The following is a 23475-nucleotide window of genomic DNA, read 5'->3' on the forward strand; positions in this document are numbered from 1 at the left end:
TCTTTTCTCCAGGTCCTAAAAATGATCATCGGAATGATAACAGTTCTTCTGCCTATTTAGTATAGTTTCAAAGCCAGCTTTCACTTACTTTATTGCATTTAACCTTTTCAAAAATCCACTGAGGCAGTTAGGGCAGGGATTACCACCCTAATTCATAAATGAGGGAACTGGCTTAGAATCGAGAAATGGCTTTCCCAAGATCAGGAGATTAGGCAGTATTTGAACCGAGATTTTTCTGCCTTTTGGCTCAGGTCTCTTTCCATTGTACTACACTGCTTCTGATTGTCAGTGAAGTTTTCAATCATTATTATTTCATTACTAGAGGATCTTGTGGTGGGGGTGGAGGACTTTTTTAAATGAAAAATATTGTGAAGGTAATTCTTATCCAAGTTAGTTTTGATTTTATTTGTACTGAAATGAAGTAAATTGAACTAATTATGACAATTATGTTGATGAATGTGACAGTAGAAATGACAGAATCAATTCCTTTTTTAAAAAAATTAATCAGGTCTTCTAGCATTTTAAAAATACAATGCCAAAACATTGTAGATGCAAAAACAAAGAAACAAAACCTCTAATTAGACTAAATGAAAAATAACAACACTTCCACTAGCCAGGTGGCTCAGTTGGTTAGAGCATCGTTCCATACATGAAAAGTGTGGGGGTTCGAATCCCAGTCCAGACACATACCTAGGTTGCAGATTCAATCCCTGGTCAGGGCATTAGGAGGACACCAATTGATGTTTCTCTCTTATATTGATGTCTGTCTTTGTTAGTATGATCTTTATGACAGCACATGATAGAAAATACTAGGGTATTTATTTGACATTTTAATATTTGTCTTTAGATAATTAACTTGATTATAATACATGTTTGAAATGTTATGACCAACCCACTATTGTGTCTTTGGCTGTTCCCTATGAATTTACAGATATTTGGGTTTCCTCAGATATCAGTTTAATTCACACCTCCCCAAAAGTACCAATGGATATTTTCAGAGTGCTATTGGATACCCTATTTTATTTCTAAGAATAATATGAGAAACTTTACTTTATATAATTGTTAACATTAAATACACATATGTTTAATGTCATGAACAACAAAAACACCTCTATTGGCTATTTAATATTGTTTCAATTCTTCTGTGTAGACAAAAGTAACATGCACTCACATTTCCTCATATTTGCCCAAATTTAATTTAATTTAAACTTCAAAATAGTTATTTAATTTGTGACCCCCTATAAACTTTAATAGAAGTAAATATGTGTTCCTTTGTTTGGTCTAAACTAGGCAGATTCTTTGGGTAGTGTTTTAGATCACAATGGTAATAAAAACAGTAAACTGAATGTGTGATATGTACTGTGCTAGGTGCTTGACATACATTATAGATTCATAAGCTATAAAAATTATCTGAAATTGTGTATTAATATTGATTAAAGCATAAATGACATAGAGGTGGAAACATTTTTTAAATGCTTTTAGCAAACACTCTTTTAGGTACCCTACAAAAAAAATTTATAGAGTACTACCCTGGGAATTAGGAAACTAAGGTATTATTCTACTAATCAGAAAGGTAACAGACATGTTAGGGGGAAGAAGAAGTATATGATAGCTGTATTGTAGGCTTGTTGTCTGTTGTTGAGTAAATAATAACTAGCCTTTGCTATTGTAACATCTGTATATGGAAAAATTGCAAATTTTCATAGCCTTCCTGGTAATGTAATGTCTGAGCCACTAAGTGATCGTTCAAATGCAGCTTCAGAAATAATAATGTAAGAAAAAGATCCCCAAAATAAAATCCTTTTGTAAAATATGGCATTGTGTTTACTAATGATGATGTTGCCTTTTTGCAGATGTGTCTTGCTGAATCAGGACTCTCTTATCCCTGCCATCGACTGACAGTGGGAAGAAGATCCTCACCTGCACAGACCCGGGAGCAGTCTGAGGAGGTGAGCCTCTTTCCCAGCCTTTCAATGAATAGAAAGCCTATCCTCCACCCACCTGCCTGCTTCCTATTCTTTTTTATTTGCCACAGCATTGAGTAGATAAAGTTAATGTAGTGTGAATAAAGTCTCAGTAAATTCTTTAAGGTAGAAAGTGTCCATGCAAGGTTATTATTAATATGGTCTTTTTTGTTCTAAAAGTTTCATGTTCCATCAGACGAAATTCGGGTGGATTGGCTGAAATGATTTTTTACTTAGAACTGTCAGATTAGCAAAGGGATTTTCTTTGCTGCTGACTATATAGTTGAGTACACTTATTAGGATTGATCCCAAAGGTCTTTTAACTCATTGAGTTGGCACATCTTCTATGAGCCAGGCATTGTGCTTGACACTAAGTGAATAACAGTGTACTAATACCACAGTGCTCAGAGTTGAAGGTGGTAGATTAGTAAACTAATAATGATATATTGTAACAAATGCAATGTATATAGGGTGCTAGAGAAATAAGTGGGCCAGATAATACTGAACATGTTTGTGTATGTGATGTGCCTGTGTGTGTCTTCGTGGGTCTGGATGATATTAAAATGCAGTACCTTTTCCATGGCTACAAATAGCACTCTGTCCAACTATGACTTTTGTTATAAGGGAATGGGCAAGCGAATTTGAACATCATAGTTTATCTGTTTAAAAGGTATTTATTGAGCTCCTATTATGTGCTAGGAAAAGTTATCACTAGGACTTAAAAAGTGTATGCAACAGAGATCAGAACTAAGAAGCACAGGGCAAGTTCATGTATACCATTGTTTCTTAGGCTAGAGCATGATACAAGTATTTAAAAGCTTGGGCTAGTTCAAGTGCACTTACATTCTGTATAAAATATGGTTGTAAATATTTATATAAACTGACTATATATTTTGGGTACTCTATGAAAATTGCCACAGGACCTCTCCAGCTATCCTCTGCTATGTATTTTTTAATTGTTTTCATCCTCACCTGAGGATATGTTTTTATTGATTTGAGAGAGAGACATGATTATTTCCCCCTATCAGTAGGACTGGTAACTGATAGTATCTGTGGGAGAAAAGAGAGAGGGATGAGATAAGAATGATGTGTAGGTTTGGGCTTAACTGACAAAAGATTTGTTTAGTATTCATTCAATAAATTCTGATTGCATACCTACTCTGTGCCTGCTACTGGTCTAACTTCTGGGAATAAGGCTGTGGACAAAGCAGAGTCTTTCCATAAAGGAACTTGTACCTAATAAAAAAAAATGAAATTGAATGCAGATGATTGCCAAAAAGCTATATTTCAATTTTTAAAACTTAATGAGACAAGTACTTAGCTTATCTGCCTGTGGTGCAATGCCACATACTGTTGGTTCCTGAACTATAGGCAGAAAAGCTAAATAGTAATCCAGTTCCTCCTGAACATCTCTACCTGAATGAATACTGCAGGTTCACTCTGTACAAAACTGTCTTTACCCCAGAGCCCATCTCCTCTCTCAGGATAATGTTCATTGTCAGCCCAAGCCCAGAGTGTTCACTCTAGTCACTGAGGAACTTGCTACCCTCTGAAACTGTTCCAAATGATGATAAATTGAGATTTTTATGACTTTTTCCTTTTTGTGTGTTCAAATGGAGTATTTTTGTATCAGCATGAAATTTGTTATCCTCCTTTGTTAATTGAGAGGTTTCTTGCTCTTCGAGTTATTAGAGTTTATGTTGTGCCCATTATCTTGATTCTACCCCCACTAACCTCTCCAACGAGATGGGAGGGGTAAGGGATCTCTCGCATTTTTATCCTCCTCCTCTCTATTGGCTTCTTCATCCTAAAAACATATTCAAATCTTCTCATCCTGTAAAAAAAAAACACAATATTCCTTCAAACCCAGTTTTCCTCCTCAAGCTTTAGCTTCATCTTTCCTTTTTTTTTATAGCAAGGCTTCTTAGAGTGATCTATACTGGATAACTCTATTTCTTCATTTTGTATTCACTTAAGTCACTACAAGTTGGTTTCTTTCTACCATGTGATTATAATTGAATTTAACCAGTAGGGTCAGGTAATAGTTTTTGTAAGATACCATGCTATGCCACCTCTTTCATTTTCACAGCCACCTCTGTGGGTCAGTATTAGTAATATTCTACAGTGGGGATGCAGAGACACTTGCTCAAAGTCATACAGAAGATGGTATTAAATGCCAAGTCTTTCGGTTATAAATTCAGCTGTCTTTGTGGTGGTTTTCTTGTCATAATACCATAGCTATCTCTTTCTTAATTCTCATTCTACTGATCCTGTTTACAGTTCTTTTCTCCATTGAAATTTTCTTACTTGGCTTCTAACGATTGACTTTCTAACCTTTTGACAGCTGTCTCTCCATTTCTTACTTTCTCTTCCTTTGCCAGTTGAAATATGTATATATGTTTACATATTTATGTATGTAATATATAATTATATGTGTATACTCTGTAAACTTATATCTTTTGTTTCTTCTATTTTTTAACTGATTGATCTTACTCATTTCTATAATATCAGCTGTTTATACTGATGACTTCCAAATCTAAATCTTTTCTAGGCCTTTCTCCCAAGAAGATTTTCTTTCCAGCTGCCTACTAGATGTTTTTACCTGGATATCCTACAGCTTTCTCAAATTTGTTCTGAGAACTCGTCTGAATATCCTCCCTCACCAGACCTAAGCCCTCCCTACCTACCCAGTCACCCAAATCTTGGTATCATATTGACCTCTTCCATTTTTTTCTTTTGATACTTAAATCTAATTGTGCAATAGTTCCCATCAGTTTTGCTGAAGTATAGTTTAAGTCTGTCCCCTTTGTTCAAGTCCCACTGGCACTGCTCAAATATAAGTTCTCAAGTCCTTTCACTTCGACCTTCGAAATAAGTCTCCCATCTCATGTCCTCAGGTCTAATATGCCATATGCTACCACACCACCCCCAAACACGCACATGTACACACACAGCCATCAGTTATTCCCTTGAACAGTCCTCTGCCTAAAAACCTGTAGTGATTTCCCTATTGCTATCAGAGGGGAGTCCAAATACCTCCATTTGCAGGTTTAGGACTGTCACAATCAAATTCCATCAAACCTTTTGCCCTTCTTGCCACTCCACATTTCTCTTCCATGCATAGAGTTAATGATTCAGTCTGCTTTTCTGGATTTCTTAGTGAGGTTTTAAAATATCCAGTTTCTTGCTTGGGTTTTTTCTCTACCTAGAATTTAACTCCCTCCCCAGTTTCCATTACCCAAACTCTACAACGTTGATATCATTTTTTAAAGTATGGGTTAAATCTTAACACTTATGTGAAGCTTTACACAGTCTTCTTCACTAGCCCTAGAGTAACTCCTTTATTTTCCTGTAGCTTTTGCTTGTGCTTTTGTTGTATTACTTATCACAATGAAAAAGACATATTTGCAACTAAATATATCTTCCTTTAGAATGGGAATTTCCTGAAGGTTGAAAGTATGTTTCATTCTCTGTATCTTTGACTTTTAACCTGGTGTTTTGACATAGTAAGTAGTTAGTGAAAGGAATATCTGCCTCAATTATAAGCTTGCCTTAGTGCCAAGTATGTATGAGTACTAAATTTTTGTCTCAGACAGTTTGGTTATTATCTTCTCTAGGGAGTTTGACCTAATTCCTCCAGTGCATTAAATGCTCTCCTCTGAACTTACCTGTCATAATGATTATCACTAGGTATTATAATTATCTTTATATCTTTCATACAGGTCCAGGGAGTGTGGCACTTAGTAGGGGTTTATAAATATCTGTTAAATGATAAAAGGAATAAATGAATGTAATAAATAGCTAAAATAGAATCATAAATTCTTTTAGCTGTTTTTAAAATTCTGAATAAATAGCTTTTCTGTATTCTAAGAATTTTAGGGCAGCCATGACTGAACCAAGAGATGATTATTCTCATCAGCAAACATTAATGAAAAAAACAGATTATCTCATTTTTTAGAAAAAGCTTTTCCTAACCTGTTAGATGGCTGATAAGAAAATCCAAAGAGATTGGGAGTTCCTTATACATAATTAAGTAGCTCATTCTTGCAGATACTTCAATAATTCATATTTGAAATATACTTATTTTCAACAAAATCGGCTTTTTAGATACCTCCCTTTGAAGATGTTGGTGTAGGATTTCACTTTCCGGGCTCTTAAGAGATTTGGGAACTCTATAGTGTATGAAGACAAAATGAATAATGTGTTACATAGGCTCAAAATTAAAATCACCAACCTAGTATGAGGTGAAGTCCTATTGTTATGGAAAGGGGCTGTGATTTCATTGACAACTGAATTAGGGGAAAGAGGGTGGATAGATATGGGGGACTAAAGAAAGGGGGTGGGAAAAGAGATGATATGTACAACAACCGTTTCTTTTCATCTGTGTTCTCCAACCCTGCTTCTTAACCTGATGCCTCTTAAAGGGAGGGGTGAGTGCTTGAGTATTAGGCAAGACTAATTGAAGGCTGAGATGATAGCTTTGCTAATAAGGATGTCATACTTGCCCTTTGTTTTTTTCCACTTGCCTGTGAACCTGGGTAAGCATCCTAAAGGAACATGTAGTGTAGCTTTAATGTTTTGAGCCTGTACCTGTTTAAATCTGAGACTCAAATTTCTAGGGAACTTCATGCTTCAGATATTTGCCTGCCTGAAATACAAAGGCCAATTCAAGCATAGTTGTGGTCTTAGTAAATGTGTTGTTTTGTGGAGGAGCCTCTCTCACTGCCTTGAAATGGTAAGGGTCTTTTAAATATTTAAACTGTTGAATTGCTAAAATCAGGAGGAGGTGCTCTACAAAGCAAAACACTGAAGTAGGATTAGGATTGCAAGTAGAACCAAGGCTTTCTTGAGAAATAATGATATAGTCAGAATAGCAGATAGACTACTTGGGTAAGAACCATTCATTTTTATTCATCTGATAAGTATGTGTTCATTACCTTCTCTACTCAAACCATTGGGAGGACTCTCTTTAAAATAAGACAGAAAATGTTACAGTTCTGGGCACAGGTGCTTGATAATTCCCAAGGAAGAAAGGTAAGCCTACTGAGTGGAATGGAGTACAAATCTTGGCATCCTCACTTGGAGCTGTTAGACTCACTAGTTGTTAGTTTTTAAAATTGTTTCATGGTATCCTGAGAGCCATCTGAGTTGCCCCAGCTGTCAGAGGGATCTGAGGAAGAAAAGACCAAGCCCCAAGAGCATTAGGGTCCCCATTGTCCTCTCCCAGCATCAGAATGGCCTTACTTTTCATATATTTTATGTATTTTAATTTTCCATAAGGTTTTGCTTGGGGTGGGGGAAGTAGGTAACCCTGTGAAAAGTTTGAAAATCATTGATGAGAAATCTTTAAAATCCCTTCTGGCTTTAAAATCTGATTATGTAACTGGCTGAACTCTGACATCCCCTCTAAGTTTTATGAGTCTTTGTTTCTAAGTTTCTCTTAATGCTTTTTTTTGGCAAATATTTATCTCTAAGTTAGGCTGTTCTGCATCAACTGAAGGATGAATTGAAATAGTTTCCCCATTTTTATAACTTGAGTATATAGCACTCTATATTTTAAAAGATAGAAATTGTATTTATTAAGTAACTCCATAGATTTTATTTGTTGAGCATAGTACAGACAGGCATTTAGCCAGATACCTTGCTGGGACATTGTTTTTATCCAAGGCATTAATATTTGTTAGTAGTCACAACTCAGTTCGAATATTTGAAGTCTCAGTATGGTGTTTTGTTTTGTTTTGGTTTGGTTTTTTATTGATTGATTGATTGATTGATTGGTTTTAGAGAGAGAAGGGGTGGGGGAAGAGAAAAAGACATCAAGCAGTTACCTCCCATAAGTGCCCCCAACTTAGGAACATGCCCTGACTGAATCTAACCAGCAGCCTTTCAGTTCACAGAAGGATGTTCCAACTAACTGAGCCATGTGGCCAGGACTCAGTATTTTTAGCCCTAGGATAGGAAATTCTATCCTAACCTAGAGATCACCAGCCTAGTTCATATTTTGAAGCTGCTTTTAATTATAATACTTTAAAGCTCAACTAATGTTGCTGAAAACAAAGTAAGTCGAGCTTGTTTATCAGTGCCCCCCATGTAGTACATTCTCAATAGATGTTTATTTAATTAAGGCATCATTATTACATCTAATAGCCTGTAGTTTGCAAAGAGCTTTCATATATAGTGTATTTTTATATTATCTTTAGGTAACACTGAGGATAGTGTGCCATATTTCATTATTGAAAAATTTGAGAACCATTGCAGTAAGGAAGTACCAAGTTGAAAAATGCTACTCCTGCCTTACCTTACAAATATAGATTAGTATGAGCTTTCTAAAAGTCTCATATGGCTTACTTTGTCTCTGCTGTCTCCAATTGCACCTATTGCTTCATTTATTTAGCAGGTATTTATTGAGCACCTAATTGTGCTACCAGAGGCTAGGGATGAAACAGACAAAACTCCTTGTCTTCATTACGTTTATAAGCATCCTTTATTTTCCCTCAGTGTCCAACCTTTAGTCTAGGGATATCACAGCAAGTTTAGAAATATATGTAAGCCTTAAACTGAAAAATACTAAGCTTAGCTCTAGCAAATGGCTTCTTATTTAATAAAACTTTTATAATGTTAAATGTGATTACATAACTTATATTTTGAAATGTGATTTCCTAAAGTCAATATGAAACTAATCAAGACTTTCTTTAAATAGCAAAGCACCGATGTTCATATGGTTAGTGATAGTGATGGAGATGACTTTGAAGATGCTCCTGAATTTGGGGTGGATGATGGAGAAGTATTCGGCATGGCATCATCTGCCCTGAGAAAATCTCCAATGAGTGAGTATTAATAGCTCTTTGGGTCTAGCATTATAATTCTCCCTTCTATTGCAGAAATTTATGAAGAGTAGTAAACTTGAAAGCTTCTTACAGACTTTCAGGTTTGGAAAGATAAAATATAGCAAGTAGGCATTATTCATTAGAACTAGAGCCTGTTGCCTCTTGAGTTTTGATTTTATTAAGCCCAATGATTCCCTATGCTTTGGTAAAGTTCATTAAAAAGGCAAGGGAATGTAACTTGTTTCACATGTGTAGGTAGCTCTGAATATGTTTCTTTACCTTAAACCTAGAGGCTGATAAATAGCTGGACTTTCTGTGACTATAGTTCTTTCCCCACACTTATTGGACGCATCAATTTTAAGAGTAGTAATATTGCTACTTTTCCATTCATTGGTACCCATCTTTGGAAGGGAAAAAAAATAAACTACATGTACTGTCTCCCTCACTTCCACCATACAAGATGAATACTGTAAAATCATAAGTGATTGCTATATGCAAAACCACCATTAAAATAAGTCCTCAAATGGCTTATTTACTCTGAATTAGAGAACTCCTGGGGGCAGAAATAGATGTTTGCATTAAATTGACTATTTTCCTAATTAATAGGTTTTTAAAATAAATTGAGATTCTTTCTATATAATTTAATAACAAGATATCATTTCAGGAAAACACTGAAATCCTGATTGATGCTTGGCACATTTTAAATGCTTATTAGCAGAATTGTGTCAGTTGTTTTTCCAAAATTTATGAGCTTGGAATTTTTTTAACTTTCTTTTTTAAGATTTGATGAAATCTTCTAATGTATATCAAGTTAAAATGTCTCCTCATATATATCACAGAAGCTAAAATTTAATTTTATTTCCTCTTTATTGATTAAATATATTTCTTATATGTGGGAGTAGATGTTATGTGGTTTGTTTTTTGTGTCTATTTGTTTTGTTTTTTTTTGTTTTTGTTTTTTCTTTTGTTTGTTTTTTAGTGCCAGAAAACGCAGAAAATGAAGGAGATGCCTTATTACAATTTACAGCAGAGTTTTCTTCAAGGTAGGGTTAGGACATTAACTATATAAAATTGATGTTATTTTAATGTCATTGTGATTTTTCTGGAGCAATTTTAGTCATAGATTGTTTTAAATTTTTTCTTAAAGTATTTAAAGGATACAATTTATCTATTTATATAGTCCTGATAGTGAAACATGTAGTATTCAATGCCAGATAACTGGTTAACCATTTATGTCACTTCAGAGATGTATTTGTCTTATCTCTGTATCTTTCTTCATTGAAGCATAATAAAATGATCACTAGTTTATTATGTTGATTGTATTCCCAAAGGGTGGGTTATAAAATACTACTTTTTAGTATAGCCTAGGATAAATAAAATATGCTTTATAATAATATTACTTTAAAAGGTAATTTAAAATGTAAGTGAATTTTTCTTTCAATTTTTGGTTTGCAACCATTCAGCATTTCTTTTAGTAGTCTAATATAGCATGTTTGGTATGAATTTGAGAGTCTCCTAAGGTGTTTAAGTAAAGAGAATTTAAATATTGAACCCCAAATTTTCATGTAAATGACGTTTCATTTTAGTTCTATTTTCTAAATATAGTACTATAATTTGGAAACTTTGCAGGATACCATTTTTTCCCTCACTGTTGGACTTCCAGAATAAATGAACTAAAATGCAAAGTTAAAGCCACAGGAGCTAGGAAAATCTTATGAAAGTGGGTAAAGAGGAATTACCACTTATAAATGGCATGGTTTTGTGGCACTTGTTAAATACATTTGCCACATGTACATAAAATTCCAGTGTTCCATTGTATCAGTATAGGCCAAGAATAGAAGAAACTAATGAAGCTCATTTATAAGCCTTTAAAGAAATGTTTTAATGTTTGATCTGTACATAGGTAACATTAGCCCAAATTTACTTAAGTCATTGGTTAGACTTGTGTTTCTATGAAGTGAATTTGATGTATTTTAATTAATAGACACTCTTCTTCCTATAGATATGGAGACTGCCATCCTGTATTTTTTATTGGCTCATTAGAAGCTGCTTTTCAAGAGGCCTTCTATGTGAAAGCCCGAGATGTAAGTACAATCTTACCTTTTCTGATTACAAAGTGCATCCCATAGTTTTACTGCCAGACTTGAGACAGTGCTTAATGTTTTCTTTCCTTTTTTTTCCAATTGAAGACTTGATTTTGTTTCTGGTTCATCTGCCAACTTAATCATCACCACGATGACCACTTCAGAGGGGCAGTAGTTTGATAGGGTACTGCTGGCTATTGGTAGAAGGCCATCAAACAGGGTGGTTTTTTTGTTTTTGGTATAGAACTAAAAAAGAGTGGACATGCTTAGAAGGCACCAGGCTAGTTCTTTGTTTTGGGGTTTTGTGTTTTTTTTTTGTTATGTGATTGACAGGTTCATGCTAAAGGATTTGTCCGTTGGTCTTTTCCCAAAATGATTATTCCATCTAGTAGTATATATCTAATAACTGCAATATTTTCCCCCCAAAAGTCACTTTAGAAAACAAAAAGATTCTTCTTTAAACTCAAAATGGGCTCTGTGATATTGAAATAAAGTAGATTGAAGTTTATAACAAGACTTCAGAAGGCACATTTTGAACAAGAAGGTTCAGTGCGATCACTCTATTCACACAGCAGTCAAGACCTCAGTGTCTGACTCCTGTCTGTTTGTATGGCTTCAGCTTTTCCCATTCCCTGCCTCACACCTAATAAGTCTGGCAATAATGTACCATTTGCATTTTCCCATCTTACTCTTTTTTCATGTTTCCCCACTGTCAGGACTGCCTTTCATCCTGTTCTTTACCTGGTTGACTCTACACTTCCTCTGAGATTTAACTTTTCCTGACTTTTCTGATACTCCCTATTATATTGACTGCACCTGTTCCTTTAGTATTTTTCAATGATACCCTCTGGTCTTATTACAGTTAATATATTGCTTATAATTATTCATTCTTTCTCTAAATATTTTCTTGAGAATTTATTTTCTTTTTAGCAGTGACTGTGTTCCTTACATCCTTATACATAGCAAATACTCGGTATGCTTAATGAAGGAAGGAATAGTGTGTGATGGAGTAGAAGGAAAGTTGTTAGAATTAAAGAGAGCACATAATTTTGAGAATAGAGTACAGGAATGCCTCTGAAATTTCTGCTTTTAGTTTATGTTAAACTCTGACCTAAAGAAAAATTTATTATAAACAAGTTTATAAAATTGAATTCCAAGACAAACTTCGAACTATTACTGACAGTTTAATGAAGTAGATTAAGAAATAATAAGCATTGCCCTGACCAGGTGGCTCAGTTGGTTAGAACGTTGTCCCCATATAGCCAAGAGGTTGCCAGTTTGATACCTCATCAGGGCACATGCTTAGGTTGTGGGTTGGATCCCTGGGTAGGGGCACATAAGGGAGGCAACCAATTGATGTTTCTCTTTCACATCGATGTCTCGATGTCTCTTTCTCTCCCTCTGTCTCCCTTTCTCCTTCTCCCCCTCTCCTCATCTCTTCTTCCCTCTCCTTCTCCCTTCCTCTCTCTCTAAAATCAGTAAAACATATCCTCAGGTGAGGACTAAAAAAGAGAAAAGAAAGAAATAGAAATATTAACTGGTTTTTTACCCTAATAATAGTGGAATAACTCTTATAAAGACTATTTTAAGCATCTATTTTTAACTCTTAAATCTATATAAAATAGACATTATTTTTAAAGAAATACATGTTTATAGTTCCCATAAATACAGATTTATGGAAAATACTATCTAACCATTAACCACAGATTAATGGTTAACTTTATGATGTATGTTTTTTCCATAATTTCATTATATTTTTGATAACTCTATTTGTGCTTATTTTTTTTTAAAGATTTTATTCATCCAGTTTTAGAGAGGGAAGGGAGGGAGAAAGAGAGAGAAACATCAATGTGTGGTTGCTGGGGGCTGTGGCCTGCAACCCAGGCATGTGCCCTGACTGGGAATCAATATTTGTGCATATTTAATGTTAAATTGAGTCATGTTATAATGTTGATAAAACAGCTTATTTTGACCTTTTAATAGTGTATGATTATTTTCTTAATTATATTTTATATTTTAACTTTTTATTAAAATGATTTTAATAGAGAAAAAGTAAAACAGAATAGTACAATAAACACCCAAATTCCCTTTACCTAGATTTAATAATTACTAAAATTTTGCCATATTTGCTTCTTCTGTACACAGGGCATGTAAAAGTTTTAAAGGCACTTTAAGCTTTAACAGCCTCAAAAGTTTAACTGCTACTCACTTATAAAAGAGCAGTATTTGAAATTTAATTATTTATATTTTTGTGCTTATTTAAACATGGGAATTTGATGAATAATTTTTATGATAAATTTTTGTTTTATTCTCTGATTAAAAATGGCAAGCATTAACTGGAACAGAAAATAGATTTACAATTTATTATTGAAAATTCACAAAAACAAATGTAAAAGAAATATAAATAAAGTTTCAGATGATTTTTTTAAGTTTATAGTAGGTAAGTGTTTGAAATTATTAAAACTTAAGACGGCACAAAAGCATTTAAGATACCCTTATATATTCATTATTTTTTACTAAAGCATTTCAAAGTATATTATTGACATCATATTTTACCCCTAAAAACATCTGCATGCATTTTACAAAAATAATGATATTCTCATACATCATCATAGTACAGTTATCACATGTAACAAAATTAATAGCAATTCCTTAATATCATCTAATATCTTTTAAAACTGTTTTTTTCAGAACCACAATCTACTCAAGAATCATGAATTATATTTGGCTGTTAGATTTCTTAAATCTCTTTTAAGCAAGCACCACCTCCCTGCCTTTTTTAAATTGCATGTGCTTTGTGAAAAAATTAAGCTAGATGACTTTTATATTGTTCCAATTCTAGATTTGTGTGATTGTTTCCTCCTGATATTATTTAAATTGTTTCTGTTTATATATATTTTCTATGAATTGGATATTAGGTTTAAAAGCTTTGTTGGATTCAGGTTGAACTGTTGTTTTTGCAAGAATGCTTTGTAAAATGCTGAATATTATAACAGAATTTTTAATGGTTATAGAGCCTTTCATTATATGGCCATGTTATTATATTTAAACAATCACTTATTAGACATAAACACATTTGAAAGAGTATCTAGTTATAGCTTTAAAATAATTTATTTTTTAATTTAATGTTTGATAAGAATGTATTTGAGATATATCTGACTCTGCTTTCCAGGAAGATTGTTAAGCAGTTGAAGTAACTTATACTGTAGCTCCTAAAGTCAGCATAGACCTGTTTTAAATCCCATTTTAAAAGCTACTGCAAAATGTGCTATGACTGCCATAAACATTCTAACATTAAATGAAGATACTTATTTAAATATATAGTATATAATAGACAAAAGAACTTTTACTGAGTTAGTGCCTTGGTGTTTCAACAGATGAAAATTATTGGTTCATATAATTAAATGTTTTGCTTTGTATTAGATTCCTACCAAAATCCACTGACCTCTTTAGACTCCTAACTGTCCTTATCTTCCTTCCCTTTTCTCATTTCTCTTTTCCAAGTTAAAGATCAACAGTTTATGCATTATTTACTGTTACTCTAAATTTAAGTAAAATTAATCCACATGGTAGATGAATTATTCAAAGTTAAATCTTAAAAGGTACATTTATTATGGTCATCAACCAAATGATACACATAGAATATCAACATTAATATTGTTGGGATGAGGGAGCTCAGAAAAGCTAAATGGCCCAAAGACACATAAATAGTAGTAGAAACTAAATATGAACTCAGGTGTCCAACACAAGTTAAGTATTGGTTTATACCATACCACCATACTAGTTTTCCATGCTAACTGCTGTACTGCGTAATTCATTTATCAAGCCTTGTATCTCCTTTTTCATATTTCACATTTGAGAGTTAAAAACAAATCTTTTTCAACATTATTTTTTAAACTTCTGAATGAATCATTTTTAAGAAAACAATTTGCTGATGTTCAAATATTTTATGGGAAGTGTGACCAATACTGTGGCATTCTTACTAAATTTCTTTCATCTTAAATATCACATGTTTACTTTAAACTGTGGGAGGCACATTAATTTTACCAGGGCAACAGATGAGCTTCAAGCACCAGCATTCTTCACTTGAAGTGAGAAATTGAGTTCCAAGAGTAAATAAAAACAAGATTGAAGGTTTAAATCCTCTGCTAGGCTTTTTGAACTTATATACTCATTAAATGTTTATTGGAGTGGTGGGATTACAAAGGATTTGGGGAGCTTCATCAACTCGTATATAGTTAATCACTAAGTAAAACACTACATTTGATAAAGTGTTTCTCACAATGCCACATTCAATCCATCTTAATGAAAACTGCTTCAAACTGATTTTATTTGAGAGCACTTCTTGGCGAGAGTGCTCATAGTTCTTTCTGCCTTTTTCATGAGGAATTTACAATACTGTCCCAAGCAGAGCTCCAATCTTCAGTCAGGTATTTTTAAGTTCTTGTGTTTAAGTATATTGCAACAAAGTTTGATGTTTGACAATGGGTTGAAAAGTTTTATGACCCTCCTCCCTTTCCCTTCACTATTAGGGATGTTCATTCAGTTGAAAGCAATAAATATTTATCCTATTCCAAATGGGGTATCGAGGTTTCCTGTCCTTGAGATGCTCACAGTCTAGGGGGAAAGATAAGAAAATATAAACAGATCTATGTAACATAACATGGTTTAGAAGCAAAGAGGAGAAGTACTTCATCTACTTTAGAGGTTCAGGGAGATTTCTTGAGGTACCTCTGACCTGAATCTTATAGGATGACTAATACTTAGGCAAATAACAGAGGGGAAAAGTCTAAATTTAGTAAAGGTGAGAAGATTAAAGTGAGAAATACACACAAAAGTATTAAGACAGAGACCAAAAGATGCAAGACCAAAAGAGAGTTGGATTGCGAGCCATGAGACTGGGAAGATCAGCAAAGGCCAGGTCCTGGAAGGAGGTTGTAGTTCCCAGCATGACCTCACGAATTAAAGATATTTGTTGAGTGAAACTTATACTTTATTTTTAGATAAGTGAACAGTAGTTTGCTTCCTTAATTAAGGTTGCAGAAAATTTACTTCTGGCTACATCATGAGTCCCTGGGAGTTTCTTAAAAGAAGAAGGTTCTTTTTCTCCTTCAAGCCTTTACAGCTCTAATTTTTGCTACCCCTGAATTCTCTTCACAACAAAAAAAGTACTCTAGAGAATGATTAGACATTTTTGGTAACTAAGAATCAACAGCAATAAAAATTGCACTGTCAGGGTTAAAGGATTATTTCTTTTCCAGTATCCCATTGGGAGCCTGGGCTTTGATAACAGTAATCCTGTTACATCTCCTTATATCTTTCTGGACTTCAGACCAGTGCTGTTTCCAAACATTACACACAAATTAAGGAAACTAGTGCTCAGTTTTTGATTTCCCAGTTAGTAACACTGTGGCCCCAAACAAGGAAGGAGCCTATTTCTAATGGGGGGGTGGTGGAGAAAGATGATGATGATGATATCTACTTTATATGGTGTGGTAACCATTAAACGGGATGCTGCCCATAAATGCACTGAGCACTGTGGCTAAGGTGCTGTTAAGCAGTTTTGAACAAATTTGAGAGATTTTTGTAAAATAACAAAATTGATTTTTCTCATATAATTTATGAACTAGCTCTAAGAACAGAACCAGATTGGAATTTTGAGAACATCTACGAGCATTTACAGTACTGCAATGAATACTTTGCTTTAAAAGTACCTGTAATCAAGTTTTATTACTTTGGAAAAAAAAATGAGCCCTGGCTGGTGTGGCTCAGTGGATTGAGTGCCAGCCTATGAACCAAAGGGTCACCAGATTAATTCCCAGTCAGGGCACATGCCTGGGTGGCAGGCCAGGCCCCAGTATGGGGCACATAAGAGGCAATCACACATTGATGTTTCTCTCCCTCTCTTTCTCCCTTCCTTCCCTCTTTATAAAAATAAATAAATTCTTTAAAAAAATAAAAATGTGAGCCCATCTTAAAGTTGTGAAGTAGTAGTATTTCCATTTCTTTATGTTAAATATAAATACCATCACTGATCAATGTTTTTTAAGAAAAATAAGTTCTACACTAATCTGAAGCCACCACTGTATTTGGTAAGTTTACAGCACTATGTCATCCAGAAAAACTAGGCAAACGAACTTATTTGTGCCTTGGAAAATATGCCCAGTCTGTTCATCTTGTCTTCTGTTTTCTTTTCAATTTAAATTCCTTAAAGGCAGACAGTGTTTGTAGAGTAATTTTATGTGACAGCTGGAACAGCATCCTACATATCTGTGAAATAAGACCCAGGTGCTGATACAATTTTTAAAGTGTATTTTCATTATGCAAATAAAATATTCATAGTAAAATAATAACATAGCTGCGTTTAAAGTAGAAAATGAGTTACCACGTAATCCCAAATCTGAAAATAACCACTATTAAATATTTTTAGTTTGAAATGTGATTTAAAAAAAAATCTACAAACATGTATATAAGTAAGTAGTTGGTGTCTAACGCCAATGTGACTGTGTCAGACAGTCGTCTGATAATTAGATGTGAGCCCCAAACCGCACAGCATTAGTACCGTGTTTGGAATTTGCCTCTAATTCTCCAACCAAGTTTTCAGATTTAACTCATTAAAACTGTAAAAATCTTAGTGTCCATATTAAATTTATTTTTTAACTACTTAAAATTTTAGTAAATTAGTTTTAATCTATGCTGCTATGTAAAATGTTTTTATTTTTATTTCTTTCACCATCTTTTGTGCACCATTTTATCTATATTTGAAAAGCAGTATAGGTAAAATTTATTAAAATATCAAATGCGAGGCTGATTTCCATTAATGGACTTTATCCATATTTGTATCATTTCTGCCAGAGGGCTCACCTGGGCCCTAGAAATTACTTGTTATTCATATTACCTATTTTAAAAGGATAAAGAGCGAAATTAGATCTCTAGGTATTGTACTTGTAATTCAAGAAATCTATTTTATATCTAATCATAAACATTTTTACTTAAAAATTAGAGGCATGGTAGAAAGAATACTAATTAGAATTCTAATATTTTAATTCAGGCTCCCTATTTACTAGCTGTGTGCTGTTAACCAGGTTATTGAACTTCTCTGAGCATCAATTTCTGTATTTAAAATTTTGTATTATAAGATACACATTTTTTGTATTATTTTTGTATTACAAAACATTACTGTAATATACACCTCATAACATACAAATTAGTATATATATAAAACATCTTTGAAATGCATGTGAAACTTCTCTAAGAGTGTGTGCTTATAGCAGATGGACATTGAATAAATTAAGCAGATTCAGATTTGAAACTAGGTCTTGAAACTAGTTATATAAGCCTCCATTTTATTTTCTCTCAAATGGAGATAAAAATATCTTGTCAATTAACCTACTTTGGAATAATGAATCTTTACCTTAACGGTTATCAAGTTATTCAGATGTTCTAGTCCGACCAAGAATGGAGGCGTAGGTAGACACACTGTGTCTCCTTGCACAACCAAAATAAGGACACAAATTTAGAAACAAAATAACAACCAAACTGACAGAAAATTGAAGTTATAGAAGTCCGACAACCAAAGAGTTAAAATAGACACATTCATCCAGACCCGTAGGAGGGGCTGAGTCAGGCAGCCGGGCAGAGAGGGGTTGCGGCAAAAAAAGTGGTGGCTGGCAGACCCCAGGTGCACAAGGCAGCAGCTGACAGACCCAGGGTGCGTAAGACGGCAGCAGGCAGACCCTGGGCACACAGGTGCCATCTGGCAGACTGGGCGGTCCCACATTCGCACAGATAAACCAGGCAAAACTGGGGAGCGAGACAGACCTCTCAACCTAGGGCCCCAGCTCGGGGAAATAAAAGCCTCAAAACACTGATTGAAAACACCTGTGGGGGTTGAGGCGGCAGTGGGAGAAACTCCCAGCCTCACAGGAGAGTTCATTGGAGAGACCCACAGGGTCCTAGAACGTACACAAACTCACTCACCCGGGAATCAGCACCAGAAAGGGCCCAGTTTGCTTGGGGGAAGCGGTGGAAGGGACTGAAGTCTAACAGAGAGCAGAACAAGCACCATTGTTCCCTCTCTGACCCCTGCCCCACATACAGTGTCACAGCCCAGCAACAGGGGTGCCCCACCCTGGTCAACATCTAAGGCTCTGCCCCTCACTACGTAACAGGTGCAACAAGACAAAAAAAAATGACGCAAACGGAAGAACAGATCAAAGCTCCACAGCAAATACAACTAAGCGATGAAGAGAGTCATCCTATCAGATGCACAGTTCAAAGCACTGATGATCAGGATGCTCACAGAATTGGTTGAATTTGGTCGTAAATTAGATGAAAAATGCAGGCTATGCTAGGTGAAATAAAGGAAAACGCACAGGGAACCAATAGTGATGGGAAGAAAACTGGGACTCAAATCAATGGAGTGGGCCAGAAGGAAGAAAGAAACATCCAAACAGAAAAGAACGAAGAAACAAGAATCCAAAAAAATGAGGAGAGGCTTAGGAACCTCCAGGACATCTTTAAATGTTCCAACATCCTAATTATAGGGGTACCAGAAGGGGAAGAGGAAGAGCAACAAGTGGAAAACTTATTTGAACAAATAATAAAGGAGAACTTCCTTAATCTGGCAAAGGAAATAGACTTCCAGGAAGTCCAGGAAGCTCAGAGAGTCCCAAAGAAGTTGGACCCAAGGAGGAACACACCAAGGCACATCATAATTATATTAGCCAAGATTAAAATGAAGGAGAGAATCCTAGAAGCAGCAAGAGATAAGGAGACAGTCACCTACAAAGGAGTTCCCATCAGACTGTCAGCTGATTTCTCAAAAGAGACCTTACAGGCAAGAAGGGGCTGGAAAGAAGTATTCCAAGTCATGAAAGGCAAGGACCTACATCCAAAATTGCTCTATCCAGCAAAGCTTTCATTTAGAATGGAAGGACAGATAAAGTGCATCTCAGGTCAAGTTAAAGGAGTTCATCATCACCAAGCCCTTATTATGTAAAATGTTAAAGGGACTTATCTAAGAAAAAGATAAAAAATATGTACAGTGAAATGACAGCAAACTCACAATTATTAACAACCACACCTAAAACAAAAACAAGCTAAGCAAACAACTAGAACAGGAATAGAATCACAGAAATGGGGATCACATGGAGAGTTAGCAACAGGAGGGTGGGAGGAGGGGAGAGGGGGAAAGGTGCAAAGAATAAGTAGCATAGATGGTAAGTAGAAAATAGACTGGGGGAGGGCAAGAATAGTATGGGAAATGTAGAAACGAAACTTATGACACATGGACATGAACTAAAGGTGGGGGAATGTGGGTGGTAGAGGGTGTGCAGGGAGTGAAGGGAAAATGGGACAACTGTAATGGCATAATCAATAAAATATATTTTAAAAAAGTTATTCAGATACACATGTTAAGATCACTAGGCCTGTTTAATTGGTACATGAGTATATGGTACATGGAAGGGGACGATAGGAGATAGGGCTAAAGTAGAGGAATACAGTGGGGTTTCAACATGGAAATGCCTGAGTGCCAGCTAAAGACTTGTTGTTTTTAGGCAGTGGTTAGCTTTTGAAAGTTTTTGAAGAAGAGGGTAACACTGTCAGAGTAACACTGACAGGGTAACACTGTCTGGCACACACTGTACTACAGCTGTCTGCCAGAATAACAACATTCCTGTCAATAACAAAATATATATATTGTACAACTGTGGTGTTCCATATGCCCCAGGTATGTACTAGGCTATACTATCTAGGTTTGAGTAAGTGCACTCTTGATGTTCTCACAATGATGAAGTCACTTATTGATACATTTCTCAGAACACATTCCTATTGTTAAGCAGTACATGACTATGTAGGAATAAATAACATGTAGCAGTTTGGTAGAATGGATTAGAAGGGAGAAGTTGGTGGCAGTGAGACTGAGCAACTGTGTATATTTGTATATGAAAATTTTGGAGTATCAGGCAGCAATTAGAAGATCATAGTGCAGTAACAGCACAATGCAATTTATAAACTTTTTAGCTCCTAAGTATCACAGCCTGTTCATTTTTGTGTATCTTTTTATACATGTGTATCTTCTAGTATCCTGTTTCTCCCACACCCCCTGGAATGCCTAAGGAAACAGAAAAGCATAGTACTGCTTTTGTCATAGGCCAAAACTAATGTGTTCTGGCCTTTCTTTCCTCTGTAAAGCATTTCAGTAAAATCTGTTGCTCTTATATTTGCCTTGTCATTTACAGTCCTTGATAAATAAGTATGTTAAGAAAATGAAAGTATTTTTTATGTTAAATAGTACATAGTATCTTTATTAAAGATATTGCCCACTTAATTTCTTGTTCATATACATTTATGAAGAACTCCAAAAATCAGTAAGAAAAAGACAGCAACCTAGTATAGGTAAGCAGGTATTTCACAGAAAGGGAAGTGAAACAACTCATAAATATGAAAAGACATTTCATATCTTCCATGATACAAGACACAGATTAAAACTACACTGATATATCATTTTCACTTATAATAGCAAATATTTTTTCTGCATATATATTTAAGCATATGAGAAATAGTATAAATACAGGGACATTTACTGTAGCATTATTATAATAGTAAAAAATTTGGAAGTAACTTAAGTGTTATTTATTCAGTGGAATACTATGAGAGCATTAAAAATAATGAAGCTACATATATATTGATGTGGAATGGTGTTCAAGATACATTGTTAAGTGAAAAAAGTGAGATGCATGATAGTGTGTATAGCATGTCTTCTTTTGTGCTGTAAAAATTATGTATGGGTAGACAGGTACATACCTGAAGCAATCACTTAGTATGACTTCAACCATCCTATTGGGTTTTAAATATGTATATATGGCACACATGACATTTCAGGTAGATGTACACTTTGCTGTTACACCTTTATAGTTCCCAATTGGCTCTTCTCTCTGGATGTGGATAGTCAGTGTGCCAGCCCACATGTTAGCAGTGAAGGCTCTCCCTGATCTTTGTATGAAGACTAAAGTAGATGCACACCAAGTAGCAGATTCCGTGTCTTCTGTTGTCTTCTTCCAGTCATGGTCTCTGATTGGCCTTCTGAGAATAGGGTTTCCTCATCTCTTCTCACTAACAAGTAATAAGTTGGAGCTTTCTAAATGATGAACCAGGTCATTGCCTAAGGCCAGTGGCAGCTATAATGCCCTAAAGTATAATTCAGGGCCTGTTGAAGGCTACAAGAGTCTGTTGGGCCCAGAACAAATCCATAAATGTATACCTTCAGATCTTATGGGTTAATGACTATCATTTTTTATGTATGACTAGGGCTTTCTTATAGTTAACGCATTATAAGAGTTTGGGTTGGGTCTGGTTGCTTGTAACAAAAAAATAATAATAGCTTAAACAAAATAGAAGTTAATTTCTCTCTCTTCCTTAGGAAGTCCACAGGTAGTCTGGCCAGGGCTAGTATGACAACACATCGCAGAATTAGAAACTCAGGTTCCTTCTGTTATGTTGCTCCACTGTGTGGTACCACTCAGATTATATCACAATTCAGCGTGACTGCTAGAGCTCAGTCTAACACTGCTGCTTATATTGGCCAGAACTTAGTTACATAGCCACCCTTGTTCAGAAGGGAGGCTGAGAAATGTATTGTTTTTTTTTTTTTCAGTCAGCCATTAATCTAATTTAAAAAAATAAGAGATGTTCTCTTTAAGGAGGAAATGGAAAATATTTAGGGACTATCAGCATATTCTGCCACTCTTATTGTTACCTGGGAGAGACCCAAGCCAGTGCCCTGCCCTGCCCTGTCCCCACCAAACTTGTTCCTCAGTTCTTGCTCACAAGAGATGAATTCAAGTGAGAGACTACCCATATAGTGGAAGTGAAATAGAAAATTTATTTATGAAACACGTACGAGCACAAAGCTGCAAGCAGGTACCTGGCTGGTCTGAATGTGCCACATGTAGAGGAAATAAAGCTGTTAGTAAGTTTGTTAGTAAGTTTGCTCTATACACTTGAGCCAAGGCTACAAGTGGGCACTCAGCTGATCTGAGCGCACTGACTCTTGGAGTTCAGGGGTTATATGCCTTAGCTACCTTCTAGGCACCCCTCCTTCTCCCTCTTCTAAACCTTGGCAATAATGTACAGCTACAAAGGCTTTCTTTCTCACCTAGTAAGGGCTCTTTTGTTTTAGTTAATGAACTTGCTACAGAGGCTCCCTTTCCCAGCACAGAATCTCAAGAACTTTCTTCCTCTTGTGCTATCTTTGCTTGTGATGTTCGGAATGCCTGGCAATCTTATCCTACCGGTCTCAGGACCGGTGAGTCAACAGGTGAGACATGTCTCCCTCCTCCTCCCTGCATTAGTTTACTAACTATCCTACCTAACACTATTAAATGAGTGGTTATGAATTACTACAATTCTATATGTTTAAACTCAGTGTAGCTTGTTTTTATCATTCACAACATTCTGCTTTGAAATCTGTCAGACAATACCTAACAGTACTAGAAAGTTACTGAACAGATGCACCCACAAATCTTAGGAATTCCTGATTTACAAGAAGAATGCATTATTATCAACACATTTTTAATGAAAAATTACTGTTAGTTT

At 35.2% G+C, this 23475-nt stretch overlaps 1 protein-coding gene across 1 annotated transcript in view; it reads left to right on the forward strand.

Annotated features, from left to right (window-relative positions):
• Positions 1-23475, forward strand: part of FAF1 (Fas associated factor 1) — a 412428-nt gene that overhangs the window by 261039 nt on the left and 127914 nt on the right. The window contains exons 9-12 of the mRNA XM_045857312.1: positions 1854-1949; positions 8665-8791; positions 9771-9834; positions 10794-10875. Of these exons, the coding sequence (XP_045713268.1) occupies positions 1854-1949; positions 8665-8791; positions 9771-9834; positions 10794-10875 (369 nt within the window). The remainder of the gene's footprint in view (positions 1-1853; positions 1950-8664; positions 8792-9770; positions 9835-10793; positions 10876-23475) is intronic.

The sequence above is a fragment of the Phyllostomus hastatus genome, unplaced genomic scaffold, assembly GCF_019186645.2.
Source record: "Phyllostomus hastatus isolate PE091 unplaced genomic scaffold, TTU_PhHast_1.1 phas_contig_147, whole genome shotgun sequence".
In the NCBI taxonomy this organism is placed as follows: Eukaryota; Metazoa; Chordata; class Mammalia; order Chiroptera; family Phyllostomidae; genus Phyllostomus; species Phyllostomus hastatus.